The 19,106-nt window shown below is 41.8% G+C and overlaps 1 protein-coding gene across 5 annotated transcripts; it reads right to left on the reverse strand.

Moving 5' to 3' along the window:
• Positions 1–100: 100 nt before the first annotated feature.
• Positions 101–19,104, reverse strand: UFC1 (ubiquitin-fold modifier conjugating enzyme 1). Of its 5 annotated transcripts, none has more exons than XM_082413903.1 (7): positions 3,743–3,911; positions 3,463–3,585; positions 1,767–1,834; positions 1,466–1,529; positions 1,091–1,167; positions 748–838; positions 101–545 (listed from the first exon to the last, which is right to left on the reverse strand). In XM_082413903.1, the coding sequence occupies exons 2-7, from the start codon at positions 3,583–3,585 to the stop codon at positions 465–467; spliced, it is 504 nt and encodes a 167-aa protein (XP_082270029.1). In that variant the 5' UTR covers positions 3,743–3,911; the 3' UTR covers positions 101–464. The 5 variants fall into 5 exon arrangements, with proteins under 5 accessions (XP_082270029.1, XP_082270028.1, XP_082270031.1 ...); XM_082413902.1 differs by having other exon boundaries at positions 3,463–3,591; positions 3,743–3,910; XM_082413905.1 differs by lacking the exons at positions 1,767–1,834; positions 3,743–3,911 and adding an exon at positions 18,946–19,104 and having other exon boundaries at positions 3,463–3,591.
• Positions 19,105–19,106: the final 2 nt, after the last annotated feature.

Consider the following 19,106-nt stretch of genomic DNA (forward strand, 5'->3'; position numbering starts at 1 on the left):
CCACCCGAACTAGTATAGTTGTACATGTGCCTTGGATCTTAGCCTGCTGACCCTAAGCCTGCTCACCCTCTATTAACAGCCACCAATGAGAACCACAAGCCACAGGAGGAAGCAGCTTTTATTGATGAGTTATCTCCAGAAACCAAAAAGACTATGTACCCACTTTCAGTCACCCCATATCCCTCCAGGACCTCACACTGCTCCACATGGACAAGGGATATAAATTGCCTTTTGGTTTTTCAAGGCCCTAGTCTTTCTCCTTCCTGTGTAGCCCAACTTAGAAATTCAGTAGCAATACCGTTGTTTTTTTCAGCAGTGTCCGCTGCAACTATTGATACTTAGTAACAATTATGGGTGAAGGGGTGTGGAGGGAAGTGGTTAGATGAGTAAAAAGAATGATGCACAGGAAAACAGGAACGTAGCCTATCGAAGATCCCTCTGTCCTGCCTCAGTGGATTGATCCTTCATTGGCTGCATTTCTCTTTATGCTGAATCACTCCCTTCTGAATCAGATCGGGGATTTCCACTGCCAGCCATGGACCCAGCTGCAATACAAGGGAGACCCTGTGAGATTACTACCACCCAATCAATGCCTCTTATTCCATCAGAAGCTCCTTCCTAGAGATATTCTAGGAGAACACGCCCAAAGGAAAACACTGTTATTCCTTGTTTACTCTCAGTTACTTTTCTTATACCGCTCAGGACCTAACCCCTTCTCCCCTTATATACCAAATACTCCAAACTTACCCCCAGAGCCATGAGATGAGCTAGTCCAAACTTAGGCACATTCCTGGCCCACAAAGGCTTAAAGTGATCAGTCAGGCATACTTTGCCACCCCTATGAGAGGGACAAGATGATCAGAAGGTGTTGACATTCAAGGTATACCATAAAGCACAGCAGGCTCTTGAGAGCACAGGAAGACTACTGGTGATCAGAACTGAGAACAAGGTCAGCTAAGTGCTTTGCCCAGGCTTGGCAGAGGGAGACCTGGAGTCTCTGTAGGCCTGCAGACTCTGGGAAAACTCCTGCCTCAGAGAGTTCTTCTCCAAGGCCTTCTTTGACCTTTTCCCATCTGCTATTCAGTCCTACCTGTACATCTTTGCTGTTTTTCCATCCAGTTCAGGGACTGCGATTTCTGGAGCAGTAGTGGGATATGTGATAGGAATCTGGAAGAATTATAAAGCTTTAATAAAACAGAATCAGAGTAGAAAGGAACTAGTCTAATCAGATATACACATTTCTTGGTTGAACTGAAATGTTCTATAAACTCATCAAGCAGCAGTCACACACCAGGATTCTGGACATGGAGATGAGTAACTATAACCTATGCTTGTTTCAAACCTCAGCTTTTCCCTCCCATTTAAAGAGTTATCTTTGGTCCCTCCAAGAAAGGTTAGCTTGTTAACAATCACCTAATCCCTCCTGTTCTACTAACCTCCATAATTCCCACTCCATCATACTCACGTCAAACTCGATGTCAAACTCATATTTGAGGAGGTCATGGATGTACCAGCATTTTCCAAACCACCTGTAACATAGACCAAACCTCAGTGCAATTTCCCCATTCTTCTCATACTCAGATGACATCTTCTTGGCTTAGGTGACCAGCCTGGGAGACTCGTGGGTTGGGAATTGGGGAACTCTGGAGTTGTGGGAGTGGAGACCAGAAAGGGGCAGGAAAGGCCTGGCAGTGGGCTCTGGGACACCAAAATGCACAAGCTATGTGACATCCCCACCCTCACACCTCCCAAGAGGGTCTGCCTACCGAGTCCCTTCCTTGTTGGACTCCAGTCGGAACCAATCATTGTCTGCATTCTTGTTGTTCTCCACGTACTAAAAGTAGAGAATGAGGTTTTGAGGGGGGTGTTGAGGTCAAGGGCAGTCCCGCTTCCCTCAAAAGAAAAGTGTGTGATTACTTCCTCTCTTAAGCACCCATATGCTGATGACTTTTAAATCTTTATCTTTAATCTAGAGCTTTTCTCAAAGCTTCAACTCCATTATCCAACTGTGTATTGAAATTTCTACCTTCATTCCACAGGTATCTCAAACTTGGCAGTCCAAGTTTCCCTCTAGTCCTTCAGACTTGTTTCTCCACTTCACCAATCTCAGTTGGCAGCATTAGCATTCAGTCACCCAAGCCAAAAACCTGGGAATCATCCTTGACCCTCCTTCGCCTTTACTCTACAAACCAATCTTTTACAATGTCCTGCTGATTTTACCTTCTGAATATTCTTTAAATCTACCTCTCCTCTCTATCTTCACCATAACTCCCAAGTTTAGATCATCATCTTTCTTTTGCCTGGATTAATGACAGCCTCCTAACTTCAATCTTACCCCTGTCAATTCTATTTTCCTCTCTACTGCCAGTGATTGATCTAAACCCAAATCTCATCGTGTTACCCCTCCACTTAACATCCTTTAAAGGTATCCCAATGCCTCCAAGATAAAATTCAAGTGCTCAAATCTATTTGTCAAGCCTTATCTACCACTCACTGCCACACTTTGATGCTCTAACAACTGTGATCTACTTGTGTTTCTTCATATATGTCATGGTGTTTCTAGCTTCTATGACTGCTCATGCTGTTCCTTTTGCCTTGAATGTTATTCTCTTACCTTCATGTTTAATCAGGCTAACTTATGTTCACCCTTTAAGCCTCAGCTCAAGCATTGCCTCTTCTAGGAAGCCTTCCCTGACCAGACCCAAGCTGGATTTCGGTATCTCACCTCCTGCTTCAAAACATCTTAGCAATTTCTCAGACTCCTTCTCCCTGTTTCTCCACATAATGTATTATCATGATATGTTTCTGTCCACCTCCGTAGGCTCAACTTTATTCGGCTTTGGATGCCCTTCCCAGGTACTTGGTATACAATAAATGTTTTTTTAGTGAATGAATACATGCATCAGGAAAGCTGCTAGCCTTTGAAACAGAGACCACCGCAAGAAAGTCAAATTTTCTTCTCCTTCCACAGAAGGGAGATTAGCTCAGAAGATGGCTCGTTCCTAACCCTGAGCTCAGCTCCTTGTCTCTCTGCAACTAATATCTACTTGAATTTTTAGCTCTAACGTGTACTCCTCCCTCAGGACAAGTGAAAGAGGGAGCGGAGAGACGCGGACCGGGACTTAGGGTTCCAGGAATTCCTTTTGACCACCTCGCCTACATCCAGGAGAGCAATCGCCTGGGGCCAGAAGGACATGTCATCCTCCGGGGCGGCATATCCCCCAAATAACTGCTGCTTTCAGTCATAAAGTCTGGCCCCACCGTGGCTCCTAACCTGAGTCTCTAAGGAGGCACCTCCTCCCCACCGCGCCTCCCTAAGTCCCCCAGCCCCGCAGTCGTCCAATATCTATGAATTCGTAAACTTTAAAACCGGAAGCGGCTTCCACACGGAGCCTATTCCTAAGGACACCCGATTACCCGCAACCCCTTTGCGACGCGGTTGGCAGTAGAAGCACAACTGACCCGGATAAGAGACTGATATTCCTCCTTGAGTCTCTGCACCCACAACTCCCGATCTCGAGGTCCGGCATTGGTCTTCAGCACCGGGATCTCAGACACGACACGCCGGGTGGCCTCATCCGCCATCTTGGACTAGGGCGCAAGAGAAACACGGAAGTGGTATTACCTGTAGTTTACATTCAGGGCGCCTCCATCTTTACTACTGGACGATGGGGAGTTGGGCTGCCTTGAAACTTCTTTGAATACGATCTTTATTTTATAGTAACGAAGAGAAATTTGTCACCTGATCACTTGCTTATGGGTGCAACGAGAAGAAAAGAATGGAAACGGATGGCTCTGTCCTGAATATAATTAAACCGCAGATTGCTCAAAGGGTGACTTCCGCTCATGCTCAGAGACGTAATCTCAGAAAACGCTTCCGGACACTTGAAGAGTTGTTAGAATTTCAGGCAGTTCTAGGCGCTGTTCCCGGCGCTGTCATCCTAAAACGCGCGATTCACATGTTTCGGCTTCGAATAAACTTAACTTCCTTGTAGTTCAGCTGAGATAGCGGGGGGCCAATGCAGTGATCCATTAGGAGGGTAGTAAACTCCTGAGAATTATTGGGAACCGTGGAGAATCAAAGTATATACAGTCTCAACCCTGAACAGTTAACACAATTGAATTAGAAAATTCTTAATAAATGCCAAAGGAGTTTAGAGGTCACGGGAAGACTTGCTTTAGTGTAGCCTAGGCATTTTTGGGTCTGGAATGAACTCATCTAGGAAGGAATCATGTCTCTTATCTCTAGTGCAAGGCACACAGTAGGTACCCAGTAATCCTTTTGCAAAATTTGTATCTTCCAGTTGGTTTTTAAACCTAAGCACGTTATTTTTGGCCTTAACTTACATATCTTGTTTGCAGTGTTAATCGTTCCAACCCATGGCAGTAATTTTGGATCAAATCCCATTAATCATCAAATTCTATAGTCTATCTACAACTTTAATTTCTAATGGCTGAAACCTCCAGTACAGTGTTGAGAGCAGACAACCTTGTCTTGTTCTGATTTTAGGGGGGAAAGCATTGTCTCTTCCTTAAGTATGATGTTACCTGTAGGCTTTTCGTGGATGCCCTTTATCAAGTTAAGGAAGTTCCCTTCTCTTCCTAGTGTTGAAGGTTTTTATCATGAATGGATATGGATTTTTTTTCCCAAATGCTTTTTCTTTATTCACTGAGATGATGATGTGGTTTTTGTCTTTTATTTGCATGCTATATATTTCTTTCTTTGAAATATTGGATATTGGATAAGGGTAAGGCAAGCTTGTAATACCTCACTGAAGTTCTTTCTCCTAGAGAAATAAAGATTTATTCCGTTTAGGGTGTAGGCTCTGTGGTGTGGTAGAGTGCAGAGATTTGGAATGAGGCTTGCAATTTAATTGTCATAAGACTTTAGAGACGGGGGAGAGAGAAATGGGGAAACGTAGGTCAAAGGATATGAACTCTCAGTTATAAAAAGAATAAATTCTGAGGATTTAATGTACAGCATGGTGACTATAATTAATAAAATGGTATCGTATGTTTGAAAGTTGCTGAGAGTAGATCTTAAGCATTCTTAACCACACATGTGTAAACTATGTGAAGTGATGGATGTGGATATTGATCTTGGTAATCATTCCTATATATATATATAAAACTATCACATGTATATGATTTATATGTAGATGTATATCAAACCATCACTTTATACAATTAGATTTGTCAACTATTCCTCAATAAAACTGGGGGGAGGGGGAAAGACTTTGGAGAGTTACTCTGTGAACTGCATTTTCTCACCTATGAAAGGAGGATAGTAATGCTTATAGGGTGATTTTAGCTATATATGCAGTGTCTCTTCATTCATTCACATAATAGATTTTCAGGATGAAATTCACATTAAATATAGGGCAGGGCTTCCCTCGTGGCTCAGTGGTTAAGAATCTGCCTGCCAATGCAGGGGACACGGGTTCAAGCCCTGGTCCGGGAAGAACCCACATGCCGCGGAGCAACTAAGCCCGTGAGCCACAGCTACTGAGCCCATGCACCACAACTACTGAGCCTGCGCTCTAGAGCCTGTGAGCCACAACTACTGAGCCCGCGTGCCACAACTACTGAAGCCTACGTGCCTAGAGCCCGTGCTCCGCAACAAGAGAAGCCACTGCAATGAGATGCCCAAGCACTGCAACGAAGAGTAGCCTCCGCTCGCCTCAGCTAGAGAAAGCCCACACACAGCAACAAAGACCCAATGCAGTCACAAATAAATAAACTTATATATATATGTGTATATATATATGGCAGTAATTTTCAAACTTTTTGTAATACTGGAGCCAGGTTACCAACAACAACATAAAATCTCACTTGGAATCTCAAAGTATAAAAATGATCAGTGCAGAGCTGCTCTTGTTCAAGTGCAGGCAGAAGACCTCTAGCCTTAGAATACTTCCCCTATGGTAACAACACATCACACTTTATTGTTTAATTGTCTTGAAAGACTGTAAGCTCACAGTAGAGACTGTGTGTCAGTCTTGTTCATACAATAATACTGTAATGCCTGGCACAAAGTAAGTGCTCAATCAATATTTTTAAAATAAAGGAATATCTTGATGAGTTAGGTGAGCATCAGACAAGCTGTCGCCTTAAATCTGCATCTTACCTTTTTTTTTTTTGAAACTCACCTTATTAGACCACTTTGTAAAGCAGAGTTCATACTGCATGAAGGCTGTCTCTATTGTAAGCATAGTTGCATCTCTGGAGAGTGTATTTATTTTAGAGAAGTTTCTTTTTAAATGATCAATTTAGCTGATTCTTGCTTTAAGTAATTCTCACAAGAGGTCAGAAGCTAAGGTTGAGAAGACTGAAAGAAGAGTGTGTAGGCCTGAGCTTCATCTTTTTTCAAAGGAAGTGCTCATTCATACACAGTTCATGTGTTTATGGAGTTCTTACTACATTCAGGCATTGGAAATACAGTAGTGCACAAGGCAGGCAGAGTCCTTGCCCTCATGGAAATTGTCCTAAAACAGCTATAAAAAGGAACCTGACAGAATTGATTGGAAAACTCAATTCTGGGAAATACACTAATATCAGACCACGGTTTTGATGGGATAGTACTGTTGAGTACATGAGGAAGCCTCTGAAAGTAGTTGAAAATCCCATTGTCAGTCATCATGGAGAAAGGTAGCTCCTGGGACAAAAGGAAAAATAAATATTGTATTAGGGAAATAAACCTTGGATTAGGAAAGGAATTAAAATTTTTCCTCCTTCTGGTCTTTAAGGGGATAGTCTGGACTCTGATATTCTGGAACATTACTCAGAATGGTGAGGGAAATTCTAGTTCTACTACAGGGAGGGAACCACTCTATAGAGCAGGGGTGCCCAACTCCCTGGGGCCGTGGACCGGTGCCGGTCCGCAGACTGTTAGGAACCGGGCCGCACAGCAGGAGGTGAGCAGAGAGTGAGCAAAGCTTCATCTGCCGCTCCCCATCGCTCGCATTACCGCCTGAACCCCCCCCCCCAACCCCAACCGGTCCGTAGAAAAATCGTCTTCCATGAAACTAGTCCCTGGTGCCAAAAAGGTTGGGGACTGCTGCTATAGAGGATCAGTGTAGATGGGTGGCCACTTTTGTAAAATTTTCTCCTTTGTTATTGCCTTTAATTATTCTGGAGACTTCAGCAAAGAATTCTTGTAAACTGTAACCTGATCTCTGTTATGCTGTGGGGAATTAGTTTCACACTTAGAGAACTTGGTAAAGAGAATGATAAAAACGAACATTTATACAATGCTTACCGTATGCTAGGCACTGTCCTAAACGTTTTTAAAAATTAGATCCTTTAATTCTGGCAACAACCTTAAGATAGTTACTTTCATTAGCCTCATTTACATTTGAGGAAACTGAGGAACAGTCAGGTTCAATGAAAGAAAGCCCTATATCACACAGCCGCTAAATGTTAGAATTGGAATTCAAGCCCAAGCACAATCTGGCTCTAGAAATCACATCCTTAACCAGCTTTCTACCATTTCCAGACCAATGTGAAATTAGCACCAGTGATCTGAGGGGACAGAGGTGGTGGCAGGGGCTATTCATGGCCCTAAAAGGGAAGACGGCTATCAGTAATGAACCAGTGTTTCTGAAAACACAAAGAGAGACTGCAGGAACAAACAGTAGAGCTGCAGGAACATAAATGAGATAACAAACCCCCTCCCTGGAATGGGCTGATGTGTGCACAGGACCTTCTGAGGTGTTGGTATCATCCCTAGAGATTTTACAACTATGGACTTTAACTGCAATCTACTAGCTAGTGAGATCTCGGCAAGGGCTGGGAGTGTCAGAGGATTTGGTTAACAAAGATGAAAAGATGTATTCTTTGGGGAGGAAAAACTAATAAGCAGTCAATTACCATAAAATCAAAAATCTCTATTCTGGAGGTATACAAAGTACTGTCTGAGTAAGTATTCCTGAGAGAATCAGGTAAGGCTGTTAGTATTTGAACTGAACTCTTAGGATGAGCACGCTGAATGTGTGGGCAAGGAGAGAGCAGGGTAAATATGGCATTCTAAGCAGAAAGAAGAACATGTGTAAGGCAGGAAGGCATGAGGGAAAATAGTATTATATTAATGACACAAAATATCTAGATCATTATTTATAACAGAAGAGGGAAGAAAGCTCCTAGAAACTGTTAATGTTATATTAACTATATGGAATATGCTATAGAGAAATATTTATAAAATAAGTGTAAAATCAGAACACAAAATTGTACATAGATGTGTTTTTTTAAAAAAAATAAATTTATTTTATTTTATTTTTATTTTTGGCTGCATTGGGTCTTCATTGATGCGCGTAGGCTTTCTCTAGTTGTGGCGAGTGAGGGCTACTCTTCGTTGCAGTGAGCTTCTCACTGCAGTGGCTTCTCTTGTTGCGGAGCACAGGCTCTAGGCGCATGGGCTTCAGTAGTTGTGGCTCACGGGCTCTAGAGTGCAGGCTTAGTAGTTGTGGTGCACGGGCTTAGTGGCTCCGAGGCATGTGGGATCTTCCCGGACCAGGGCTTGAACCCATGTCCCCTGCATTGGCAGGTGGATTCTTAACCACTGCGCCACAAGGGAAGCCCTAGACGTGGTTTTAAAATATTTACTTTTGAATAGGTAATACATACACCTGCTCAAAATTAAAAAGATACAAAAGGATATAGAGTGAAACGTTGTCTCCCTCTTATCCCTTTCCTTGGCTATTTAGTTCCCTTCCCCAGGGGCCTCTCCCCTCCAGCTAGTTTTTTGTATATCCTTCCAGATATACTCTATGCACTTACCAATATGTACACACATACACATTCTTTTAAAACATTTTATAAAAATCATAGCATAGGGCTTCCCTGGTGGCGCAGTGGTTGAGAATCTGCCTGCCAATGCAGGGAACACGGGTTCGAGCCCTGGTCTGGGAAGATCCCACATGCCACGGAGCAACTGGGCCCGTGAGCCACAATTACTGAGCCTGCGCGTCTGGAGCCTGTGCTCCGCAACAAGAGAGGCCGCGATGGTGAGAGGCCCGCGCACCGCGATGAAGAGTGGTCCCCACTTGCCGCAACTAGAGAAAGCCCTCGCACAGAAACGAAGACTCAACACAGTCATAAATAAATAAATAAATAAATAAAAGAACGTGAATGTCTTTAAAAAATATATATATATATTATTAAAAAAAAATCATAGCATACTATTTACATTTCTGCACATTGCTTTTTTCACTGAATAATATATCTTGGAGGCTGTTCTATATTAATACATACAAAACTACCTCATTCTTCCCCCCTCCCCCTCTTTCTTCTTTTGTAGATGCATCCCATTGTATGGATCTACCATAATTTATTCAACAAGACCCTCAGGATGTTTATTTAGGTTGTCTTTTGCTATTACGAACAGTGTTGCAGTTAATAGCCTTGCCTACTCATCATTTTGTACATATGTAATAAATACTTAGATATGGAACTGTTGCCTCAAAAGATTTGTATTTTAAATTTTGTTAAATATTGCCAATTTGCCTCTAGAAAGATTAAACCAATTTGTATTACTATTAGCAATATATGAAATGACAAATTTCCCCACCGCGCCCCCCCCCCCAAAAAAATCAGTGTTAACAACAGAGTTGTTTTTGCCAATTTCATGATTGAAATGGAATCTCAAGACAATTTTAATGTCCATTTCTCTTATTATGAGTAAGGCTGAATATCTTTTCATAGGTTTAGGATCCGTTTGTATTTCCTTTTCTGTAAATTCTTATATCCTTTGCTCCTTTGTAATTGTCATTCATTTTTTCTTACTGATTTGTATGAGTTTTAAAAATATATGTATTAAAGAGATTAGCCATTTGTGATGAGTTGTAAATATTTTTCCCAGTTTGTCATCTGTCTTTGCTTTTGTTCATAGTATTTTTAACCATGTGGAAATTTTTCATACATGAGGTCAAGTCTACCAGTCTTTTTTGCTTATAACTTCTGGTGTTGAGTCACCACAACAGTCTATATTATTTTTAAAAAAATTATCCCATGTTTTCCTCTAGTACTTTTTCTCTTAAAATGAAAATGGCTTTGTTTGTTCCAGCTTATTTAAGCAATATGGAAAAATAAAATTAATTCAAAATCCTACCCCAAGAGACAAAAACTGCTCTCATTTTAAGTATACATCCTTCCAGACATCTCTATGTGAACATTTTCTTTCTTCTACTTTCTTTGGGTTTAATTTACTGTTATATAGGTTCTTTTTTTTAAATTAATTTTTACTGGAGTATAGTTGCTTTGTGTTATATAGGTTCTTGAAATGGATGCAAAGTTTATGAACTTTCAGCTTTTCTTTTTTCCTAATATGTGCACTTAAGACTATACATTTTCCTGTAAGCACAGCTTTAGTCACATCTAAGTTTTGGTATGTAATATTTTTATTATCATTCAGTTCAAATTATTTTCTAACACCAGTTGTGATTTTTTGGGTGGTTACTTAGAAGTAGTGTATTTCATAACTTCTAGTTACTTTTTTGTTACTGATCTGTAGCTTAACTACAAGTCAAGAAACACACTTTGTATAATTTTAATACTTTGAAATTTGTTAAAATTTGCCTTATAGCACAATATGGTCAGTTTTAAAAATGTTCCAAGTGTGCTTGAAAATAATTTGTAATTTAAAGTTTTGGAGTACAGTGACTATGTATCTGCTTGTTGAATCAAATTTGCTGCTCACGTTATTTAAGTTTTTTATATACTTACTAATTTTTTTTGGGGGGGTGTCTACTGGTTCTGAAAGAGGTATCCTCTATCAATGGATGACAGCCATATGTTAAATCTCCTATTATGATAGTGAATTTGTGTATTTTTTTCCTTGTAGCTCTGTTGCTCTATATAATTTGAAGTTAAGTGCATACAAATTTAAAACTTCCTGGTAAATTGGACTTGTTCATATGAAGTGCCCTTGTTTATTTCTAGTAACGCTTTTGCTTTCAAGTCTACTGTATCTGTTATTATATAATTTCCTTTTGGTTTATATTTGCACAGTATATCTTTTCCAATTCTTTTACTTTCAACGTTTTTGAACCATTATGTTTTATTTTTTTAATAAAATTTTTAAAATTAATTAATTAATTAATTTTTGGCTGCATTGGGTCTCCGTTGCTGCGTGTGGGCTTTCTCTAGTTGTGGCGAGCAGGGGCTACTCTTCGTTGTGGTGTGCAGGCTTCTCATTGTGGTGGCTTCTCTTGTTGTGGAGCACGTGCTCTAGGTGCGCGGGCTTCAGTAGTTGTGGCACGTGGGCTCAGTAGTTGTGGCGCACGGGCTTTGTTGCTCCATGGCATTTGGGATCTTCCCGGACCAGGGCTTGAACCCATGTCCCCTGCATGGGCAGGCGGATTCTTAACCACTGCACCACCAGGGAAGTCCCTGTACCGTTACGTTTTAGATAGTTTCTAGTATTTTATGTTAATTACGATCGGCTATTAATGCATGTGGAAGTAATTTTAAAGGGTATGTATAATCTTTCCACTGATCTAAGGTGACACCTTTATCAATACAAAATTTCCTCACATATTTGGGTCTATCCAGGAACATGATATTATTTTCCATTTGATCAAGTTCTCTTTTATGTGGGTAGCGTTTTATTTTATTTATTTATACATTTATTTATTTAGTTTTGCTGCATTGGGTCTTCGTTGCTGCGCCTGGGCTTTCTCTAGTGGCTGAGAGCGTGGGCTACTCTTCGTTGCGGTGCGCAGGCTTCTCATTGTGGTGGCTTCTTTTGTTGCAGAGCATGGGGGCTCTAGGCACGTGGGCTTCAGTAGTTGTGGCTCGCGGGCTCTAGAACACAGTCTCAGTAGTTGTGGCGCACGGGCTTAGTTGCTCCATGGCATGTGGGATCTTCCTGGCCCAGGGCTCGAACCCATGTCCCCTGCATTGGCAGGCGGATTCTTAACCACTGCACCACCAGGGAAGCCCATGGGTAGCATTTTAAAATTTCATTCATACTGGGAATTCCCTGGCGGTCTAGTGGTTAGAGCTCTGTGCTTTCACTGCCAAGGGCACAGGTTCAATCCCTGGTCAGGGAACTAAGATCCTGCAAGCCATGTGGCATGGGGAAAAATTTTTTTTTTCATTCATACAGATCTTGCCCATTCTTGTTAATTATTCCTAGGCATTTTATCTGACTTGTCACTATTGGGTCTTTTTTTTTTTAATATATATTTTTAAAATTTTATTTATTTATGTATATATGTATGTATGTATGTATTGGCTGCGTCGGGTCTTCCTTGCTGCACGTGGGCTTTCTCCAGTTGCGGCGAGTGGGGGCTACTCTTCGTTGCGGTGCACAGGCTTCTCATTGCGGTGGCCTCCCCTGCTGCGGAGCACACGCTCCAGGCGCACAGGCTTCAGTAGTTGTGGCGCGTGGGCTCAGCAGTTGTGGCTCGTGGGCTCCAGAGCACAGGCTCAGCAGTTGTGGCGCACGGGCCCAGCTGCTCCGCGGCACGTGGGATCCTCCCGGACCAAGGCTTGAACCCGTGTCCCCTGCATTGGCGGGCGGATTCCCAACCACTGCGCCATCAGGGAAGCCCTATTTGGTCTTTTTTTGATTATACCTTTAACTTATTGTTTATATATAAGGGATATTTATTTCTGCATGTCACTTCCCCTCCCAACCACCACTTTACTAAATTCTATTATATGTAATAATTTTAAAGTTGATTCTCATGATTATATCTATGTAAATAAGCTATCATCTGCAATAATGATAATTACATTATTATTTTAGCTATATAAAATGTTTATAAATAGCTAAAACTTGGAAGAAAACATTAAGAAATGAGGTAAAATGAGTTAGGAAAAGTCTTTTTGTTAGTTATAACTTCATTAATGATTAGTCAAAATGGTAACAGGATTCTTAGCATTTTAAATGAGTTCAGGGCCTGGACACATGGTATTCTAGAAATCAGAAATATTTGTAAGTGAAATTGTTTTCTGTCTAGGTCATCTGAGGAACACACAATATAGCAAATGTCCACATCTTCAAAGAGGGAAATTCTAGATGGTGAATTCTGGAAACTAAAAAACTAAGATTATTGATTCTTAGTAAAACTGTAGAAGTTATTAAAGAGTATTTTATGAATAGAAAAGGAAGCAGCGACCCCCAGATGCCTACAGTGGTCATGGCGATGTGATTCAGTCTCCCAAGGTGTTGGCTCTTCCTTGTCTTTGGGCCTTTAGCAGGTATCCTCTCAGCCTGCGATATTCCTCCCTTTTCTGCAAGAAGGCTGGTTCCTTTGGGTCCTTTGGGTCTCAGCTTCCATGTCACCGCCTCAAAGAGAGCTTTCCCTGATCATTCATTTTTCTGTCACAGCATTCTGTTCTTTTCCTTCATAGCACCTATCTCAATTTAAAATGATATATTTGCTATTTTCTTTCCTTAGTGTCAGTCTACCCATGTAAACTGTAAACTCCATGAAGACATGGACCATGTCTGTTTTGTTCACCACTGTGTATCCTATCCTATATGCCTATCACAGTACTTGATATTAGTAAATGCCTAACGTATATTTATTAAGTAAATGACTGAATGACTTTCCTTGTCAGTGTTACTAGATTAACAGACTAGAACATCATAGAGACAGTATATCTTGACTTCAGGAAAACGTAACAGTTTCCTGATATGTTCTTTGAAAAAGACAGTGAATTTGCTAGAATATAGAATCATTTTTATTTGACTGAACAACCAACCAAAGAGAATTAATTCTCTAATTAGCTGGTGGGGTTGGTAAGACAAGGCTGTTTTTTGTCATGGCCTGCCTGTGGGATAACCAATGACTTGGAAAAATCATCCCCATGGGGGCAGCAGAGAGCATTAACAAAGAACCTCTCCTGAATTTCTGAAACCTGGTGAAAATTGTTATATATAAATATTAGGTAACATTTATCCGCTGCTTACAATGAGCTAGGCCCTGTGTTGACACTGCACATATATTATTTAATATAATCATTAAAACAGGGACCTATGACATGGATGTTATTTTATATTTGCCCTTTTTACAGATCAGAAAACAAGCTCAGAGAAGGAACTTGCCCAAAGTCATATTAGTGAGGGTCAGAGCTGGCAAATGAAGGGAAAAGGTTAAGGAGAATTTTGGACAGCAGATCATTAGGATTCAGTGACTGATTGTGGTCCCTACTCTTCTATTAAGGAGCCAGCAGACACTGGAATTCTAGCTAAGGGCTTACAGCAAGGTTTGAAGTACAACTGAAATTAGGAGCAAGTACGATGCTTGGGTGAAAATGAGTAGCTAGAGCAGCTTGGAGTTAATGGGAAACCAACACCTAGAGAGAACTGTCAGGTCAGCAAGTCATTGTAGGATAAAGTTCAAGAGGAAAGCCCAGGCAGGGACATAGGGATCAGAGTGGGCCTGGAAGAGTCAAGAGGATACTTGTGACAATAGGTTGCTAACAGGGTATAGAATTCTTTAAGGGATGTCTGGTTTAAAAAGATTTTAATTCTGGGGCTTCCCTGGTGGCGCAGTGGTTGAGAATCTGCCTGCCAATGCAGGGCACACGGGTTCGAGCCCTGGTCTGGGAAGATCCCACATGCCGCGGAGCAGCTGGGCCCGTGAGCCACAACTACTGAGCCTGTGCGTCTGGAGCTTGTGCTCCGCAACAAGAAGAGGCCGCGATAGTGAGAGGCCCGCGCACCGCGATGAAAAGTGGCCCCCGCTTGCCGCAACTGGAGAAAGCCCTCGCACAGAAACAAAGACCCAACACAGCCATAAATAATAAAATAAATAAACCCAAAGTTTAAAAAAAAAAAAAAAAAAAAAAGATTTTAATTCTGGCAGAGCTGGGGAACAGCATAGACTGGGACAAGCAGCCTCAATAGAGTATTCAGATTAAAAAAGATAAGAGATCTACTATAATTTGAATTGGTAGTACCATTGACTGGGAAAAAAATATTTAGTAGGGACATAGTAGCTATCTGAAGGGCTGACATTTAGCTCTGATGCGTTGATCCAGAGGGGGGAAAAAAAATAGGACCAATAAATGGAAGTTACAAAGAGATTTTTCTAAATACAGAAGAAAAAAAAAAAGGTGTTTCTAACCACTGAAAATTAGAATGAATTGAGAATTAAGTGCAGGACATACTGGAAACGGGAGCATGTGAAAGGTAGCTGAAGGATGTCAGTTTAATGATTCTAGTGAAGGAAGAGATAACTGTGGGAATAGAGTGTATTGAGAAGCAGAAAAGAATGGGATTGAGGGTCCAGTTGGAGGGGCCCGTCTTTGAAAGCTGGAGGGATGTTATCTCAGCTGGGGCTCCAAGGAAGAGACAGGAACTGATATAAAGGAAGGGACGTGAAAGGCGGAGGAACAGGAGAATCCTACATAGGGTTCTCAATCTTCTGAGAGAGTTTTCTCGAGTTTTTAGTTGAAGTAAGGAGAGGGTGGAAAAAGAACACCAGACAAGAAGTGAAGTTTTTGCTTTAACTGCAGAGATGATGTACAGTTTAAGCCACAGGGGAACGGCTGCTTAGCTACAACTAACAAAAAATCGTAGTGTTTGAAATATTTTTTCTCAGTGCTGGGCGTGAGAGTGCCCGTCTCCTTGGTTTAGTTAGTATTTACCCCATTTCACCTCAGGAAATCTGCTCAGCTCTCTTTATTGGCATTATGATCTCTTCAGCACCTATTATATCTCAAGGCTTCATGTTTTTTGTTTGTCTGTCTTTTGTTTTGGCCACGCAGCGTGGCATGTGGGATCTTAGTTCCCTGACCACGGATCAAACCTGTGCCCCCTGCAGTGGAAGCACGGAGTCCTAACCACTGGACTGCCAGGGAATTCCCAAAGGCTTCATGTTTTAAGAGTGAATTTCCGGGGACCCCCAAACAGAAAACTTTCCTACAAATGCAGTCATGAATGCACTAACTTAGGAACAGCTGGCCCGGCAACTGTTCCAATGTCTGGAATTTGTAAAATTTAGTTAACGTTTGGCCCCAGGGAAAAGGATTAGGTCCTTCGAGTCCTATAGAGGAAGAGGAATTACTTTGAAGGCCTAATGAAGAAAAATCCCAGTCCTTCCTTTAGCTTTCCATTCTGAGTGAAGAAGAAGGCAATCTATCTTTTCTCCAGAGGCTGCAATGAGCAGATAGGACACCATACTATTAGAGAAGGCAGTCCTCAGCATGGACTCTCCTCTCTAATCCTCTAAATGGGGCTGGGTTAAGTTTAGGAGATGGGCTCATGGAAAGGAATTACTACCATGATGTCAAGATTGCTAGGTATCAAACCACTTCCGGATATGGGTAGGGAGAGAACATGATTCTATTTTAAGAAGTAGTGCCTGTGTCCGCCTCTTTTGTGGGCTTATGTGGGTGGGGTAAATCCCCCTTCCATATATCACAGCTAGCTACCTCTGTCCTGATGACTCGTCCACTAGAAAAAGTTAGGGAGTAATCTGTGAAGAAAATGAGAATATAGGGGAGGCTGTTTACAAAAGAACAGAGTTCCAGTATGGGGTGGTGGTGAAGTGGGGGTAGACATTTTTGGCTTTTTCTAATGGATATCTCTTCCCTTCAACTGTGTAAAGTAGAGGTTGTTCATTCTTCCACTCCTGTAGGAAAGGGTGGCAGGGTATCATCCTTCTCTTTGCAATCCACTGCTACTTTCAGATGATTGTGCTCTCATCCTCTTGTAAAAACTCTTCCTTCTTTAAAGCTTATGCCATTTGGCTCTAGTACCCTTTATCCTTCATGCTTACTGAGAACTCCAGTGCCTATTAAATAACCTCTCTGTACCAACTCTTCCTATCTGGGTGGTTTCAGGAAAATCCACGTGATCACTAGCTAGTTTTTGACCTTCTCAACTCCAACTTATACTCCTACTTTCTTTTTTTTTAAAAATTAATTAATTAATTTTATTAGTTTTTATTTTTTGGCTGTGTCAGGTCTTCGTTGCGGCATATGGGATCTTTCGTTGCAGTGCGCGCGGGCTTCTCTAGTTGTGGCATGCACATTTTCTCTCTTTGTAGTTGTGGCGCGCAGGCTCCAGAGCGCATGGGCTCTGTAGTTTGCAGCATGCGGGCTCTCTAGTTGAGGCGTGCAAGCTTAGCTGCCCCGCAGCATGTGGGAATCTTAGTTCCCCGACCAGGGATCGAGCCCCTGTCCCCTGCATTGGAAGGCAGATTCTTTACCACTGGACGACCAGGGAAGTCCCTACTCCTACTTTCAATTCCTTAACTTTACCATTTCTGGCAACACAAGTTTTTCTTGCTGGCAGCTTAAGGGCCATAGTAAAGAATGGGAGAGGAAGCATTCTTGACTGTGGAAATACTAGTGCTGCCAGAACTGGCTGGTGTTGACTTCAAGACCCACTGAAAGACTGGGACTGGCAACCATGACATATAAGGATGGAACAGCATGGGGGTTGAATTCCACGTGATATTTGGTGATGGTTCAAGATCTGGATTTGACCTTTATGCCAAGTTCCCAGGAAACCTGAGTCTGGAGCTAGCTTTTAACCTTTCTTGTTAGCTGCCTTTCTGGGACCATCTGACACTTTTAATAACTTCCATCCTCTTGAAACACTCTCTTCCTTCTGATTCTGTGACAATTAGGATCCAGTGTTTTTCTTCCTCACTGCTTGTTCCTTTTCAAAGATTCTCCAAGGGCTCTCCTACTTGGGCCTTAAATGTTAGAATTCACCAAGGCACTCTTCTTAGCCCCTGCTGTTCTCTGGGGAGCTTATCCAAATCTATGGCTTCAACTACCACTGACATGTTCATGATCCCGAAATTCTGGCCTATACATCATTGGAGTTTTTAAAAAGCAGCTTTCTATAAAAGTAATATATGTTATGTACACAGTAAAACAAACAGTAAAGATGAATCTAAAATAAAAAAGCATAAGTTTCATCCCTCCCAGGCCCACTCTTCATAGTTAATTTTTTAACACTTGTGCAAATATGTAAGTATTCTTCTGCACTTGGTTTTTTTCCATTTAATATAATTTTCTCCCATGTGTTAGATTTGTACCTTCAACTGCCATTTGGACATCTCCATCTGGCTGTCCCACAGATATCTAAAACTCCTTCCCTTTCTTTGTAATTCTCCCTTATGCTATACCCTACTGCTAGCCTCTTTCTACCGTCAACACCGTGAAGAAATTGTCTTTACACACTGTGCCTTTCCAGTCACTCAATTTACCTCAATGTTGTTTCTACCCCCACTGTATCTCTGAAACAGCTTTCTCCAAAATTACTAAACGACTTGTTGCAAAATCCAATGGACACATTTTAGCCCACATCTTACCTGATCTGTTATGTTTGACACTGACCAGTTTCCTTGATACTTCTCTCCTGGTTTCTTCTTTCCTTTCCTTCTCAATGTCCTCTTTTCCTCTCTCTTCCCTCATGTCATCTCAAATTCCTCTTTCTAAGCCATCTTAGTCACTTCCATGGCTTCAACAACCTTCTATTTTCACACGCTAGGGCGCCCCCCCCCGCCCCCCAAACTTTCCTTTTGGACTCCCAACCCACCTTATCTAATATTCTATTGTCTAATGGATATCCCACAGGCACCTAAAACTCACTCTTCCCCCACCCAAAACAACAATGAAAATGGCATTATTCCCCAGTTGCCCAAGCCAGAGCACTGGGAAATACCTTGGATTCCTCCCTCAGCCTCATACCCATTTCCGATCAATTTTTCCCCATCTGCACTCCCCCTTCTAGAGGACAGACCGCTGTAGTCTCTTACCAGGGTAAGAGCTTCCCAATTGTTCTTGCCTCTAACTTCACGCCCTCCAATTCATTCTCCCCATTGCAACCAGTGATCTTTCTAAAACGCAAATATATTTGTTCACACCTCTGCTAAGACTCTTCAAAACCTATTCATTACCCTTAGGATAAAATAAACTAATTTACAAGGCCTTGCGTAAACAGGCCCCTCCCAACCTCCGGGACTCATCTATTACCTCTCTTTTAACCAAACCAGGCTGCTGGCAGCTCCAGAAGGTACCTAGCCCCCCACCCCCAATTCCCAACAGTCCAGTATTCAGCTCAGGCGACACTTCCTTCAGGAAGTGGGTGCTCAAAAACCAAATGCTCAAAAAGTGAAATCCGAGGGGGCATCTGA

Source organism: Balaenoptera physalus (genome assembly GCF_965194825.1).
Source record: "Balaenoptera physalus genome assembly, chromosome: 1".
NCBI lineage: Eukaryota > Metazoa > Chordata > Mammalia > Artiodactyla > Balaenopteridae > Balaenoptera > Balaenoptera physalus.

Excerpts from the sequence above, each read along its gene's own strand:
- UFC1 (XM_082413903.1), bottom strand. The coding sequence starts at position 3,585 with ATGGCGGATGAGGCCACCCGGCGTGTCGTGTCTGAGATCCCGGTGCTG. Across the intron at positions 1,835-3,462 it reads AATATCAGTCTCTTATCCGG|TACGTGGAGAACAACAAGAA; the intron begins GTCAGTTGTGCT and ends CTCTACTTTTAG. Across the intron at positions 1,168-1,465 it reads AGTTTGACATCGAGTTTGAC|ATTCCTATCACATATCCCAC; the intron begins GTGAGTATGATG and ends TAATTCTTCCAG.